Consider the following 17,796-nt stretch of genomic DNA (forward strand, 5'->3'; position numbering starts at 1 on the left):
TAGATAGATGATCGATAATAGATAGATAGATAATAGATAGATAGATAGATAATAGATAGATAGATAATAGATAGATAATAGATAGATAATAGATAGATGATAGATAATAGATAGATAGATAGATAATAGATAGATAGATAATAGATAGATAGATAATAGATAGATAATAGATAGATAATGGATAATAGATAGATGATAGATAGATAATAGATAGATAATAGATAGATAATAGATAGATAGATAGATAGATGATAGATAATAGATAGATAGATAGATAGATAATAGATAGATAGATAATAGATAGATAGATAGATGATAGATAGATAATAGATAGATAGATAATAGATAGATAGATAATAGATACATAATAGATAGATAATAGATAGATAGATAATAGATAGATGATAGATAGATAGATGATAGATAGATAGATGATAGATAGATAGATAGATGATAGATAGATAGATGATAGATAGATGATAGATAGATAATAGATAGATAGATGATAGATAGATGATAGATAGATAGATGATAGATAGATAATAGATAGATAGATAATAGATAGATAGATGATAGATAGATAGATGATAGATAGATAATAGATAGATAATAGATAGATAGATGATAGATAGATAGATAGATAGATGATAGATATTATATAGATAATGTACAGACAGGAGACAGATAAGCAGATGGACTCCGGTGGCATTTTCAGCCCTTTGTCTGGCTCCTCGTGGATACACTGAGTATATAGACAGTATATAGATTATTTATACCCGGTGACATCGCGGCGCTGACGCTGGTAACAACGTGAAAAACAAGTAAAGTGATGGGGAAGTTTCTTTATTTGCAGCAGCCGCGGCTGATAGGATTCGCAGCGTTTCCCGACCTTTGTGTTATTTGTGGCTGCGATGGGGAAACAAGAAGCGAACGCAGCCGCTAAATAGATGTGAAATGATAAGTGCAGGAACATAAAGGAGAAGCTGCAGGCCGGACCCCGGAGACATGTGCGGGGGATACAGTATGGGAATACTCTGCTCCCTGTAGGGATTAGTCAGGGGCAGAGCTATAAGGGTGCAGAAGTGAAAGTTGCCCCTTTGTCCTAGGCTTAAAAGGTCCATTTGCTCCATATAAGACTCCAAACTGCACCTGACACGTGATCTGCGCCGTGTAACCCTTTACAGCACTGGTTTTGGGTTGCAGAACATGATCTGCTATTTTTCTTAGTTTAATATAAAACTGCAGCTCCTCACAACCACCACCTGAGGGAGCTCCTAGCAAATGAATTACTGTATGCAGTTAGCTCCCCCCAGTGGTGACTGCAGATAAGCAGAATTTTATTATGTAACTCTATGGATGATTTGGGTGGATGGAGGGGATTTGAGCTTTGTCTACAGTGTGATGCATGATGGGAAGGCTTCAGACCCAGCATTCTGCAAAAGGCAAATTAAATGACCCTTAACTTAGATCATACAAAAAAAATCCACTTTAACTCAAAACTGTCCAGTAAAGTTGAGTCTGGTCACATTGGTAAAAATGATAGAAAAGTATCTTTTATAGAAAACTAAAGGGACAACTATGCAGCTCTACAGTGTGAGGACCACAGCGAGCTGTAACCTGCAGCTGCATCCCCCTCCTCTCCCCTTTTTTTTGTTACTATATTACTGTAGATGGATTTTCTAGTAACTTGGAAGCTTTCTGAATATCTATAGGGATCCTACAGGGAAAGGGGATTTACAGGCTGATGGGAAGTGAGGACAAGGACACTTTTCCCTAATAGGAGATATGGCAAGGTTTTCTACTACTGATTTATTTTATAAGGGATATTGATAGAATCTCAGGAATGGGAACTGTGATTGAAGACGTGACCGTGCATGCTGCGCTCGCTCCATTCCTCCTCTGTCATATATGGCTGAGCCCTGATCCTGGAGAAAAGACCTATTGGCAAATGTTACATAAGTGACTGTTCCCTTAGCAGAGGTGGAACGTGAAGCATCTGATCCCCAGCGCAAAATCTGTCACGAGCCGCACCTGCCATAGGTCACTGTTCACATCTTATCAGGCAAAAGTGCTATAGGGTCACCCTATAGGTGCGACCAGTATCTCTACAGCCCCCACTGGAGATCTATGTACTCCATGTCAGGGGGTCTCTCTGCTCAGGATCCTAAAGGAAATGTATCATCTGAAAACAACCGTTCTTTAAATCAAGTTTTTGTGTTTCATGTATTTTTTTAAATATTTTTGGAAATCTTTTTTTTTATATATCATGAGCTCTATTAAAAAAACAAAATGAGTATTTTTGCAATTTTCAAATTAGCAAATAGTGCTTTTTTAGAATCTAATGTTATGTTGTTTCAGGAAGAGTTTTCAGAAGTCTCATTATCATCACAGTCAGGATAACAATGACTGATAACATCTCTATATACAGATTGTAACACAGTATCCACCATTCACAATAGGTGATGTCACAGCTCACCTTTCCTCCTCCTGTACAATGACTGATAACATCTCTATATACAGTAGATAACATAGGATCCACCAATCACAATAGATGATGTCACAGCTCACCTCCTCCTCCTCCCTTCACACTGACTGATAACACCTCTATATACAGTAGATAACACAGGATCAACCATTCACAATAGGTGATGTTACAGCTCACCTCCTCCTCCTGTACAATGACTGATAACACCTCTATATACAGTAGATAACACAGGATCTGCCATTCACAATAGGTGATGTCACAGCTCTCCTCCTTCTCCTGGACAATGACTGATAACCCCTCTTTATACAGATTGTAACACAGGATCAACCATTCACAATAGGTGATGTCACAGCTCACCTCCTCCTCCTGTACAATGACTGATAACACCTCTATATACAGTAGATAACACAGGATGCACCATTCACTATAGGTGATGTCACAGCTCACCTCCTCCCCTCCCCTTCCCAATGATCTTTGCACATGCTCATTAGATGCTTTGATACATAATATATGGTCTGAGTCTGATAATTGCTGTTAATGTATGTGTGAATTTCCTGAAACAGGACGTTAGAGTCTAAAAATGCCCCGGTGGCCGGTGTGAGAATTGCAAGACTTGTTACTGTTATTTTTATAAAGATTGTGGGGAAAATAAATTTAATATAAAATCCTGATAAAACATTAAGTCGTTTTATGATGACACATTTCCTTTATCTATTCTGTTTTTTTATTTTGTATCTTTTACGGAACAACAGATCGTTATTTTATTTTAACCCCTGCATGACCGGTGTTGTTAGTCTCCTACCTTTCGTACTGATTCATTATCCAGTCCAGCAGACCGTACAGTTGACTGAACTCCGAGGCGGCAGGTAGGAGATTTTTCTGTAGGTGTGAGGTCAGAGCGTCCTGATAACTCCTCACGTAGGTCCCGCACACGTCGTACTCCTCGGGGTACAGGGCTCTCAGGGAATTCTTCACTTTCTTCAAGTCTTCCATAGTAGTTGACTTGAGAGTCTCCAGATGAGTCATCAGCCAACCCTTCTCTTCGTCCTTCAGGGGCAGCGACTCTACCCTTTTGCTCACGCTGTCCTTTACTGCCTCTTTCCATAACTTTTTCCACCCCCTTGGTTGGCCGAGGAGGGGGATTTCAGAATTTACAGGGGTCTTTATTGGATTTTTGTGGGCTTCTGCTTCTTTCTTAATGACAGAGAGCACGGAGCAGATCAATGGTTCATCCACCTGGTCTTGGCCAAGAGAGTCCTTCACGATGGACCTCATCATATTGAAGAGGGATCCGTAGAGCAAGTCCACGTCTCTGCCCCGTATGGTGAACTCGGTCACGTTCTCATGGAAGTCGTTGGCGCCACATTCCTCCAGGAGTTTATCTTCCATCAGTTTTACGTTTTCGAAGGCTTTTATCAGTTCTTGGCTTTGTATAAGACCATTTATTTCCATCACTAGGAGAGGAGAACATCGATATGTAACAACATGATATGGGGTGATGAGAAAAAAAATAAGTACACCCCTTTTGAAATTTTATGGTTTTACGCATCAGGTCAGATGAGGAGTAAAACATGACCAATTGCCAAAAATTAACCAAAAATGCAGAAATCAGCGTATAAGAAAGTAAGTACACCCCCTTTGAACTCTATGGTTTTACGTATCAGGTCATAATAAAAATCTGCCTTAAAATTAGGTAAATCCAACCTCAGATGAGACGTAAAACATGACAAATTGCCAAAAACTAAGCGAAAATGCAGAAAGCCGTGTATAAAAAATAGGTACACCCCCATGAATCAACATTTTATAGAACCGTCTTTAGTAACAATAACCAAAAGTAACTTTTTTTTTGTGTGACTTTATCAGTCTCTCACATCATTCTGGAGGAATTTTGGCCCTTGGGGAAAAAGATTCCAAATGTAGTAAAATTGTTAAAAAAAAAACAAAAACAAAAAACACAGTTCTGAACTTATTTTGGGGGTTTTGGTTTTACAGCAACCAATCAAAACTCACTTTATATTGGACTTTTTGGATAACGGCAGCAACCAATCAACGTCAATTCTGGGGATTTAAGCGTTCACCTTGTAGAATAAATATTTTTATATCTTATTAAAGAAAAAAATCCTTCCTTTTTGTTTTTTTGGGGGGGATTCTTTTTACATTTGATGAAAAGCAGAGTGATTTAAACTTTATTTTATGCTTTTCTAATTATTCTCTAATAGTTTTTTTTATATTTCTTGTAATTGTTATTAGTTCTCCTCGGAGACCGGAACCGGCAATCACTTGATCACCAAACAATACACAATATCACATCAAAATAGTGAAAAGCAAAAGGGGCATTATAGAAGTATTTTCTCATGAAGTTTGTTGTAGGTGGATTAGAAGAGTTTTTTATTTTGATTTTTGTGCAGAATCTGCACAAAAAAACACATTAAAAAAAACTCTGTGTGAACGTACCCTAGATCAGTTTTTATCCTTTGGCAAAACAGCAAGAAAATCTGCACCAAAATCCATGTGATTTGGTGCAGATTTCCATACAGATTTTCATCTGCAAGCCCGACCCGTGAGAACCTAACTGTAAGCCATGATTTGCTTTTGCATTTTGTTGCCCTGAGGTTTGGTCTCAATCCTCCTTCAGATTGCATCATGTGTCTTGCGCTGAATTCCGGGTGGCTGCAGACCTTGACTATGACTTCTTTGCACATACTTTGCATTCCACACAAGTCTATACAGTTATCCGGGGACCATAAGATACAATGAAGTGTATTGACTGTACTGTACACCTAGTCTCCCGGTACATACCTGCACGCAGCCTCCGATCCTCACAAGATCTCCTTCTCTACTCCCCTCTCATCTCCTCTTTATACAATCGCATACAAGATTTCTCCCGTGCATCCCCCCTACTCTGGAACTCTCTACTCCAACACATCATACTCTCGCCTACCGTGGAAACCTTCAAAAGAAACCTGAGGACCTACCTCTTCCGACCCAGCGTACAACCTGCACTCACCCTCGCTCCACCATACCGCTGCACGACCAGCTCTACCCTCACCTACTGTATCCTCACCCATCCCTTGTAGACTGTGAGCCCTCGCGGGCAGGGTCCTCGCTCCTCCTGTACCAGTCGCTGTCACGTTTTGTTAAAGATCTTTGTAATAGTTCATGAATGTATACCCCTTTCTCACATGTAAAACGCCATGGAATAAATGGCGCTATAATAATAATAATAATTTACACTGAAACAGAAGTCGATAACATTCACCTTCTGATGACCCTGTCCCTGATCCTGCAGCAAATGTCCCATTTTATTGTGGATCCTTAGTAAAATCCACGTATAGAAAACAGTGTAAAAAATAATAAAGATCTGTATTCTCACCTTGGTAATTATCTGCCGCTCTGCTGCCAGGATTTGTCACAGGAGCGGCAGAAAATTGGTAAAGTGAGAAATCACTTTGTTGTGTTTGTTTTACCTGCAAAATAGGTATAAAATAAAAACAAAGTGTATTCTCACTTTACCAATTTTCTGCCGCTCCTGTAACAAACCCCGGCAGCGGAGCGGCAGAAAATTGGTAAAGTGAGAATACACTTTGTTTTTATTTTATACCTATTTTGCAGGTACAGATTTTGCTCCGGATGTGCGTATAATCTGTTGAAAAAATCCACAACTTTGGATTCGGCCATATCTGAATTTTTTTTTGTGTTTTCACTTTTGGCAAAATTGATGCTGGCTGCTATATCACAGGAAGAAAAAGGGGTCAAAAAAAAAATCTGCCCACCCGGCCGTCACCTGTCCCACCGGGCAGCCTCTCTCCAATCCAGTCATGTTCTTCAGTCCAGTCTCTACTTTTTCGCCATTTTCGGCATCCTATGGCACTCACCATCTTTGGCATTCATGAAGCCGTTGTGGAACCTAGTCAGCGCAAGAGACACCAAAGATGGCGGCCGCCAGAAAACCCCAGACCGGAGCACAGCTTATCGACGAAATAGGTGACGACCAAGGGAATATAGTTTTTTTTACCCTACATTCATAATTCTTTTGAGAGACCCCAGAGTTTATTTTCTACTCATTTAACTCAAATTGAATTTCTGGGAAGAAATATAGCGAATCAGAAAATATGAATTTTTGCAGATTCGCTCATCCCGAGAATTCTGAATTAATAGAGAAGGTTCCCCCATTCCAGGATCCTCATCTATAAAAGTGATACCAAAGTGCAACTACAAAAATTATGTCTCTCTCTGGAGGACCCAACAGGTCCATGCCACACACAAATTGATTTAAATGAGAACTGTGTAATGCTCCGTTTCTCCACTGGGGGTGCTGCATTAAAATACAACACTTGCTGTCTAGTTCAGTCACAATCATAACTGATCACTAGGGGAAAATGTGATTAAATTATAGTTATGGGACTTTTCTAAGAGGGACTTCCCAAAGCCAACATTGGAGTGACAATATCCTAGACACATCCTACTTATTTGACCCCTTTTATAGGTTGGCTTCCACAAAAGGTTACCTCTGTCCTACCTAAAAAAGTCACCAAAAATGAACCAATTATTTCAGGAACCATCCCATTTTGATAGTAGATGCCAGCACCAGCATTGGACCACCTTACCTGACAACATCTGAGGTTCCTCCTTGTCTTCACGCTTTGGTTCCTCTGACGTAGCATTCTTCTCAGCTCCGTTGTAGTCCACCTTCTTCTTCGCTCTCACGCTTCTCCTCAGTTTGTCCACCAGAGAACTCGTTTCTTCGGGTCCTTTACTTTCTGGAGAGCTGGGTTCTTCTTTTTTCTCCAGTTTGTTTGGGCTCTTCTTGCTTAATCTGGATACCAATGACCCAAAACCTTCCACCTTGTCTGGAGAGCCAGGTTCGTCTACGCAGCTCTGTCTTTTTATGGAACGTTTACTGGATCTCGCATTCTGATCTTTTCCGAGTTGCGGTTCCAGCTTTTCTGGAGAATTTGGTTCTTTTTCTTCACTCAATTTCTGATTTCTTTTACTCTTTCGAAAATTGTCAATTTTTTTCAGAAAGCTTTGATTTTTCTGCAAGGGCTTCTGGAGATTCCCATTGTCTACTTTGTGCAGTTGACCGTCTTCTGTAGGTTTTGGGTAGGATCCATTTGCCGAGGACTCCATAGTGGTCTACTATCCCTGGGCCTGTACCTGATGATATAAAACATACAAGTGTTTGATGCTATCAAGACAGTGGGGGGAATGTCAAGATCCCCCGAGTGTTGTCAGAGCCAGAACTCATCGTAAATGTTTAGGTGTATCTCTAGTGTTACGTTATGTGAGCTGGTAAACGCCAGGACATGGGTAGGTCCACCATGTAAGCCGCCACTTCAGCTCCTCTGGGGTCCATAGATGGAGCAATAGGGAGAGCACTTTTTATTGCCTGGAACAAGACTCAGTCACTATTACTAAATGGGACACTATTTAGGCATTATTACTGTATGGACCACTATTCAGGTATTATTACTGTATGGGACACTATTTAGGCACTATTACTGTATGGACCACTATTCAGGCATTATTACTGTAGGGGACACTATTTAGGCATTATTACTGTAGGGGACACTATTTGGGCATTATTACTGTAGGGGACACTATTTAGGCATTATTACTGTAGGGGACACTATTTGGGCATTATTACTGTATGGACACTATTTAGGCATTATTACTGTAGGGGACACTATTTAGGCATTATTACTGTATGGACCACTATTCAGGTATTATTACTGTAGGGGACACTATTTAGGCATTATTACTGTATGGACCACTATTCAGGCATTATTACTGTAGGGGACACTATTCAGGCATTATTACTGTAGGGGACACTATTTAGGCATTATTACTGTATGGACCACTATTCAGGCACTATTACTGTATGGACCACTATTCAGGCATTATTACTGTAGGGGACACTATTTAGGCATTATTACTGTATGGACCACTATTCAGGTATTATTACTGTAGGGGACACTATTTAGGCATTATTACTGTATGGACCACTATTCAGGCATTATTACTGTAGGGGACACTATTCAGGCATTATTACTGTAGGGGACACTATTTAGGCATTATTACTGTATGGACCACTATTCAGGCACTATTACTGTATGGACCACTATTCAGGCATTATTACTGTAGGGGACACTATTTAGGCATTATTACTGTATGGACCACTATTCAGGCATTATTACTGTAGGGGACACTATTTAGGCATTATTACTGTAGGGGACACTATTTGGGCATTATTACTGTATGGACACTATTTAGGCATTATTACTGTAGGGGACACTATTTAGGCATTATTACTGTATGGACCACTATTCAGGTATTATTACTGTATGGGGCACTATTTAGGCATTATTACTGTAGGGGACACTATTTGGGCATTATTACTGTATGGACACTATTTAGGCATTATTACTGTAGGGGACACTATTTAGGCACTATTACTGTATGGACCACTATTCAGGCATTATTACTGTATGGGACACTATTTAGGCACTATTACAGTAGGGGACACTATTTAGGCATTATTACTGTAGGGGACACTATTTAGGCATTATTACTGTAGAGGACACTATTTAGGCACTATTACTGTAGGGGACACTATTTAGGCATTATTACTGTAGGGGACACTATTTAGGCATTATTACAGTAGGGGACACTATTTAGGCACTATTACTGTAGGGGACACTATTTAGGCATTATTACTGTATGGGACACTATTTAGGTATTATTACTGTAGGGGACACTATTTAGGCATTATTACTGTATAGACCACTATTCAGGTATTATTACTGTATGGGACACTATTTAGGCATTATTACTGTATGGACCACTATTCAGGCATTATTACTGTATGGGACACTATTTAGGCATTATTACTGTATGGGACACTATTTAGGCACTATTACTGTATGGACCACTATTCAGATATTATTACTGTATGGGACACTATTTAGGCATTATTACTGTATGGACCACTATTCAGGCATTATTACTGTATGGGACACTATTTAGGCATTATTACTGTAGGGGACACTATTTAGGCATTATAACTATAGGGGGCACTATTTAGGCATTATTACTAAATGGGACACTATTTAGGCATTATTACTATATGGGACACTATTTAGGCATTATTACTGTATGGGACACTATTTAGGCATAATTACTGTAATGGACACTATTTAGGCATTATTACTGTATGGGACACTATTTAGGCATTATTACTGTAGGGGACACTATTTAGGCACTATTACTGTATGGGACACTATTTAGGCATAATTACTGTAGGGGACACTATTTAGGCATTATTACTGTAGGGGACACTATTTAGGGATTATTACTGTAGGGGACACTATTTAGGCATAATTACTGTATGGGACACTATTTAGGCACTATTACTGTAGGGGACACTATTTAGGCATTATTACTGTAGGGGACACTATTTAGGCATTATTACTGTAGGGGACACTATTTAGGCATTATTACTGTAGGGGACACTATTTAGGCATTATTACTGTAGGGGACACTATTTAGGCATTATTACTGTAGGGGATACTATTTAGGCATTATTACTGTAGGGGACACTATTTAGGCATTATTACTGTATGGGACACTATTTAGGCATAATTACTGTAGGGGACACTATTTAGGCATTATTACTGTAGGGGACACTATTTAGGCATAATTACTGTAGGGGACACTATTTAGGCATTATTACTGTAGGGGGCACTATTTAGGCATAATTACTGTAGGGGACACTATTTAGGCATTATTACTGTAGGGGGCACTATTTAGGCATTATTACTGTAGGGGACACTATTTAGGCATTATTACTGTAGGGGACACTATTTAGGCATTATTACTGTAGGGGGCACTATTTAGGCATAATTACTGTAGGGGACACTATTTAGGCATTATTACTGTAGGGGGCACTATTTAGGCATTATTACTGTATGGGACACTATTTAGGCATTATTACTGTAGGGGACACTATTTAGGCATTATTACTGTATGGGACACTATTTAGGCATTATTACTGTAGGGGACACTATTTAGGCATTATTACTGTATGGGACACTATTTAGGCATTATTACTGTAGGGGACACTATTTAGGCATTATTACTGTAGGGGACACTATTTAGGCATTATTACTGTAGGGGGCACTATTTAGGCATTATTACTGTAAGGGACACTATTTAGGCATTATTACTGTATGGGACACTATTTAGGCATAATTACTGTAGGGGTAACTATTTAGGCATTATTACTGTAGGGGACACTATTTAGGCATAATTACTGTAGGGGACACTATTTAGGCATTATTACTGTAGGGGACACTATTTAGGCATTATTACTGTAGGGGACACCATTTAGGCATTATTACTGTAGGGGGCACTATTTAGGCATAATTACTGTAGGGGACACTATTTAGGCATTATTACTGTAGGGGGCACTATTTAGGCATTATTACAGTAGGGGACACTATTTAGGCATAATTACTGTAGGGGATACTATTTAGGCACTATTACTGTAGGGGACACTATTTAGGCATTATTACTGTAGGGGACACTATTTAGGCATTATTACTGTATGGGACACTATTTAGGCATTATTACTGTAGGAGACACTATTTAGTCACTATTACTGTAGGGGACACTATTTAGGCATTATTACTGTAGGGGACACTATTTAGGCACTATTACTGTAGGGGACACTATTTAGGCATTATTACTGTAGGGGACACTATTTAGGCATTATTACTGTAGGGGACACTATTTAGGCATTATTACTGTATGGGACACTATTTAGGCATTATTACTGTAGGGGACACTATTTAGGCATTATTACTGTATGGGACACTATTTAGGCATTATTACTGTAGGGGACACTATTTAGGCATTATTACTGTAGGGGACACTATTTAGGCATTATTACTGTAGGGGGCACTATTTAGGCATTATTACTGTAGGGGACACTATTTAGGCATTATTACTGTATGGGACACTATTTAGGCATAATTACTGTAGGGGTAACTATTTAGGCATTATTACTGTAGGGGACACTATTTAGGCATAATTACTGTAGGGGACACTATTTAGGCATTATTACTGTAGGGGACACTATTTAGGCATTATTACTGTAGGGGACACCATTTAGGCATTATTACTGTAGGGGGCACTATTTAGGCATAATTACTGTAGGGGACACTATTTAGGCATTATTACTGTAGGGGGCACTATTTAGGCATTATTACAGTAGGGGACACTATTTAGGCATAATTACTGTAGGGGATACTATTTAGGCACTATTACTGTAGGGGACACTATTTAGGCATTATTACTGTAGGGGACACTATTTAGGCATTATTACTGTATGGGACACTATTTAGGCATTATTACTGTAGGAGACACTATTTAGGCACTATTACTGTAGGGGACACTATTTAGGCATTATTACTGTAGGGGACACTATTTAGGCACTATTACTGTAGGGGACACTATTTAGGCATTATTACTGTAGGGGACACTATTTAGGCATTATTACTGTATGGGACACTATTTAGGCACTATTACTGTAGGGGACACTATTTAGGCATTATTACTGTAGGGGACACTATTTAGGCACTATTTCTGTAGGGGACACTATTTAGGCATTATTACTGTAGGTGACACTATTTAGGCACTATTACTGTAGGGGACACTATTTAGGCACTATTACTGTAGGGGACACTATTTAGGCGCTATTACTGTAGTGGACACTATTTAGGCATTATTACTGTAGGGGACACTATTTAGGCGCTATTACTGTAGGGGACACTATTTAGGCATTATTACTGTAGGTGACACTATTTAGGCATTATTACTGTAGGTGACACTATTTAGGCATTATTACTGTAGGGGACACTATTTAGGCACTATTACTGTAGGGGACACTATTTAGGCGCTATTACTGTAGTGGACACTATTTAGGCATTATTACTGTAGGGGACACTATTTAGGCGCTATTACTGTAGGGGACACTATTTAGGCATTATTACTGTAGGTGACACTATTTAGGCATTATTACTGTAGGGGACACTATTTAGGCGCTATTACTGTAGGGGACACTATTTAGGCATTATTACTGTAGGTGACACTATTTAGGCATTATTACTGTAGGGGACACTATTTAGGCGCTATTACTGTAGTGGACACTATTTAGGCATTATTACTGTAGGGGACACTATTTAGGCGCTATTACTGTAGGGGACACTATTTAGGCATTATTACTGTAGGTGACACTATTTAGGCATTATTACTGTAGGGGACACTATTTAGGCACTATTACTGTAGGGGACACTATTTAGGCATTATTACTGTAGGGGACACTATTTAGGCATTATTACTGTAGGGGACACTATTTATGCATTATTACTGTAGGGGACACTATTTAGGCACTATTACTGTAGGGGACACTATTTAGGCATTATTACTGTATGGACACTATTTAGGCATTATTACTGTAGGGGACACTATTTAGGCACTATTACTGTAGGGGACACTATTTAGGCATTATTACTGTAGGGGACACTATTTAGGCGCTATTACTGTAGGGGACACTATTTAGGCACTATTACTGTAGGGGACACTATTTAGGCATTATTACTGTAGGGGACACTATTTAGGCTTTATTACTGTATGGGACACTATCTAGGCATTATTACTGTAGGGGACACTATTTAGGCATTATTACTGTAGGGGACACTATTTAGGCACTATTACTGTAGGGTACACTATTTAGGCATTATTACTGTAGGGGACACTATTTAGGCACTATTACTGTAGGGGACACTATTTAGGCATTATTACTGTAGGGGACACTATTTAGGCACTATTACTGTAGGGGACACTATTTAGGCATTATTACTGTAGGGGACACTATTTAGGCATTATTACTGTAGGGGACACTATTTAGGCACTATTACTGTAGGGGACACTATTTAGGCATTATTACTGTAGGGGACACTATTTAGGCGCTATTACTGTAGGGGACACTATTTAGGCGCTATTACTGTAGGGGACACTATTTAGGCATTATTACTGTAGGCGACACTATTTAGGCATTATTACTGTATGGGACACTATCTAGGCATTATTACTGTAGGGGACACTATTTAGGCACTATTACTGTAGGGGACACTATTTAGGCATTATTACTGTAGGGGACACTATTTAGGCACTATTACTGTAGGGGACACTATTTAGGCATTATTACTGTAGGGGACACTATTTAGGCACTATTACTGTAGGGGACACTATTTAGGCATTATTACTGTAGGGGACACTATTTAGGCATTATTACTGTAGGGGGCACTATTTAGGCATTATTACTGTAGGGGACACTATTTAGGCATTATTACTGTATGGGACACTATCTAGGCATTATTACTGTAGGGGACACTATTTAGGCGCTATTACTGTAGGGGACACTATTTAGGCACTATTACTGTAGGGGACACTATTTAGGCATTATTACTGTAGGGGACACTATTTAGGCATTATTTCTGTAAGGGACACTATTTAGGCATTATTACTGTATGGACCACTATTCAGGTATTATTACTGTATGGGACACTATTTAGGCACTATTACTGTATGGGACACTATTTAGGTATTATTACTGTATGGACACTATTTAGGCATTATTACTGTAAGGGACACTATTTAGACATTATTACTGTAGGGGACACTATTTAGGCATTATTGCTGTATGAGACACTATTTAGGCATTATTACTGTATGGACACTATTTAGGCATTATTACTGTAAGGGACACTATTTAGGCATTATTACTGTATGGACACTATTTAGGCATTATTACTGTAAGGGACACTATTTAGGCATTATTACTGTATGGACACTATTTAGGCATTATTACTGTAAGGGACACTATTTAGGCATTATTACTGTATGGACACTATTTAGGCATTATTACTGTAAGGGACACTATTTAGGCATTATTACTGTAGGGGACACTATTTAGGCATTATTACTGTAGGGGACACTATTTAGGCATTATTACTGTATGAGACACTATTTAGGCATTATTACTGTATGGGACACTATTTAGGTATTATTACTGTATGGACACTATTTAGGCATTATTACTGTATGGGACACTATTTAGGCATTATTACTGTAAGGGACACTATTTAGGCATTATTACTGTATGGACACTATTTAGGCATTATTACTGTAAGGGACACTATTTAGGCATTATTACTGTATGGACACTATTTAGGCATTATTACTGTAAGGGACACTATTTAGGCATTATTACTGTATGGACACTATTTAGGCATTATTACTGTAAGGGACACTATTTAGGCATTATTACTGTAGGGGACACTATTTAGGCATTATTACTGTAGGGGACACTATTTAGGCATTATTACTGTATGAGACACTATTTAGGCATTATTACTGTATGGGACACTATTTAGGCATTATTACTGTATGGACACTATTTAGGCATTATTACTGTAAGGGACACTATTTAGGCATTATTACTGTAGGGGACACTATTTAGGCATTATTACTGTAGGGGACACTATTTAGGCATTATTACTGTATGAGACACTATTTAGGCATTATTACTGTATGGGACACTATTTAGGTATTATTACTGTATGGACACTATTTAGGCATTATTACTGTAGGGGACACTATTTAGGCATTATTACTGTAGGGGACACTATTTAGGCATTATTACTGTAAGGGACACTATTTAGGCATTATTACTGTAGGAGACACTATTTAGGCATTATTACTGTATGAGACACTATTTAGGCATTATTACTGTATGGGACACTATTTAGGTATTATTACTGTATGGACACTATTTAGACATTATTACTGTAAGGGACACTATTTAGGCATTATTACTGTAGGGGACACTATTTAGGCATTATTACTGTAAGGGACACTATTTAGGCATTATTACTGTAGGGGAAACTATTTAGGCATTATTACTGTAAGGGACACTATTTAGGCACTATTACTTTAGGGGACACTATTTAGGCATTATTGCTGTATGGGACACTCTTTAGGCGCTATTACTGTAGGGGACACTATTTAGGCACTATTACTGTAGGGGACACTATTTAGGCATTATTACTGTAGGGGAAACTATTTAGGCATTATTACTGTAAGGGACACTATTTAGGCACTATTACTTTAGGGGACACTATTTAGGCATTATTGCTGTATGGGACACTCTTTAGGCATTATTACTGTAGGGGACACTATTTAGGCATTATTACTGTAGGGGACACTATTTAGGCATTATTACTGTAAGGGACACTATTTAGGCATTATTACTTTAGGGGACACTATTTAGGCACTATTACTGTATGGGACACTATTTAGGCATTATTACTGTAGGGGACACTATTTAGGCATTATTACTGTATGGGACACTATTTAGGCATTATTACTGTATGGGACACTATTTAGGCATTATTACTGTAAGGGACACTATTTAGGCATTATTACTGTATGGACACTATTTAGGCATTATTACTGTAAGGGACACTATTTAGGCATTATTACTGTATGGACACTATTTAGGCATTATTACTGTAAGGGACACTATTTAGGCATTATTACTGTATGGACACTATTTAGGCATTATTACTGTAAGGGACACTATTTAGGCATTATTACTGTAGGGGACACTATTTAGGCATTATTACTGTAGGGGACACTATTTAGGCATTATTACTGTATGAGACACTATTTAGGCATTATTACTGTATGGACACTATTTAGGCATTATTACTGTAAGGGACACTATTTAGGCATTATTACTGTAGGGGACACTATTTAGGCATTATTACTGTAGGGGACACTATTTAGGCATTATTACTGTATGGGACACTATTTAGGTATTATTACTGTATGGACACTATTTAGGCATTATTACTGTAGGGGACACTATTTAGGCATTATTACTGTAGGGGACACTATTTAGGCATTATTACTGTAAGGGACACTATTTAGGCATTATTACTGTAGGAGACACTATTTAGGCATTATTACTGTATGAGACACTATTTAGGCATTATTACTGTATGGGACACTATTTAGGTATTATTACTGTATGGACACTATTTAGACATTATTACTGTAAGGGACACTATTTAGGCATTATTACTGTAGGGGACACTATTTAGGCATTATTACTGTAAGGGACACTATTTAGGCATTATTACTGTAGGGGAAACTATTTAGGCATTATTACTGTAAGGGACACTATTTAGGCACTATTACTTTAGGGGACACTATTTAGGCATTATTGCTGTATGGGACACTCTTTAGGCGCTATTACTGTAGGGGACACTATTTAGGCACTATTACTGTAGGGGACACTATTTAGGCATTATTACTGTAGGGGAAACTATTTAGGCATTATTACTGTAAGGGACACTATTTAGGCATTATTACTTTAGGGGACACTATTTAGGCATTATTGCTGTATGGGACACTCTTTAGGCGCTATTACTGTAGGGGACACTATTTAGGCACTATTACTGTAGGGGACACTATTTAGGCATTATTACTGTAGGGGAAACTATTTAGGCATTATTACTGTAAGGGACACTATTTAGGCACTATTACTTTAGGGGACACTATTTAGGCATTATTGCTGTATGGGACACTCTTTAGGCATTATTACTGTATGGGACACTATTTAGGCATTATTGCTGTATGGGACACTATTTAGGCACTATTACTTTAGGGGACACTATTTAGGCATTATTACTGTATGGGACACTATTTAGGCATTATTACTGTATGGGACACTATTTAGGCATTATTACTGTATGGGACACTATTTAGGCATTATTACTGTAAGGGACACTATTTAGGCACTATTACTTTAGGGGACACTATTTAGGCATTATTACTGTATGGGACACTATTTAGGCATTATTACTGTATGGGACACTATTTAGGCATTATTGCTGTATGGGACACTCTTTAGGCATTATTACTGTAAGGGACACTATTTAGGCATTATTACTTTAGGGGACACTATTTAGGCACTATTACTGTATGGGACACTATTTAGGCATTATTACTGTAGGGGACACTATTTAGGCACTATTACTGTATGGGACACTATTTAGGCATTATTACTGTATGGGACACTATTTAGGCATTATTACTGTATGGGACACTATTTAGGCGCTATTACTGTAGGGGACACTATTTAGGCATTATTACTGTAGGGGACACTATTTAGGCACTATTAC

General features: G+C 38.4%; 1 protein-coding gene across 3 annotated transcripts in view; it reads right to left on the reverse strand.

Annotated features, from left to right (window-relative positions):
- EXOC3L4 (exocyst complex component 3 like 4) overlaps nt 1-17,796 on the reverse strand; it is a 485,609-nt gene that overhangs the window by 112,322 nt on the left and 355,491 nt on the right. For all 3 annotated transcript variants that reach the window (XM_073638363.1, XM_073638360.1, XM_073638361.1), the window contains 2 exons: nt 7,093-7,642; nt 3,288-3,939 (listed from right to left, as the gene is read on the reverse strand). In XM_073638363.1, coding sequence (XP_073494464.1) covers nt 3,288-3,939; nt 7,093-7,615 — 1,175 coding nt within the window. In that variant the 5' untranslated portion in view covers nt 7,616-7,642. The remainder of the gene's footprint in view (nt 1-3,287; nt 3,940-7,092; nt 7,643-17,796) is intronic.

Source organism: Phyllobates terribilis, unplaced genomic scaffold (genome assembly GCF_046119375.1).
Source record: "Phyllobates terribilis strain yellow unplaced genomic scaffold, ASM4611937v1 Scaffold_7__3_contigs__length_470593459, whole genome shotgun sequence".
Lineage (NCBI taxonomy): Eukaryota > Metazoa > Chordata > Amphibia > Anura > Dendrobatidae > Phyllobates > Phyllobates terribilis.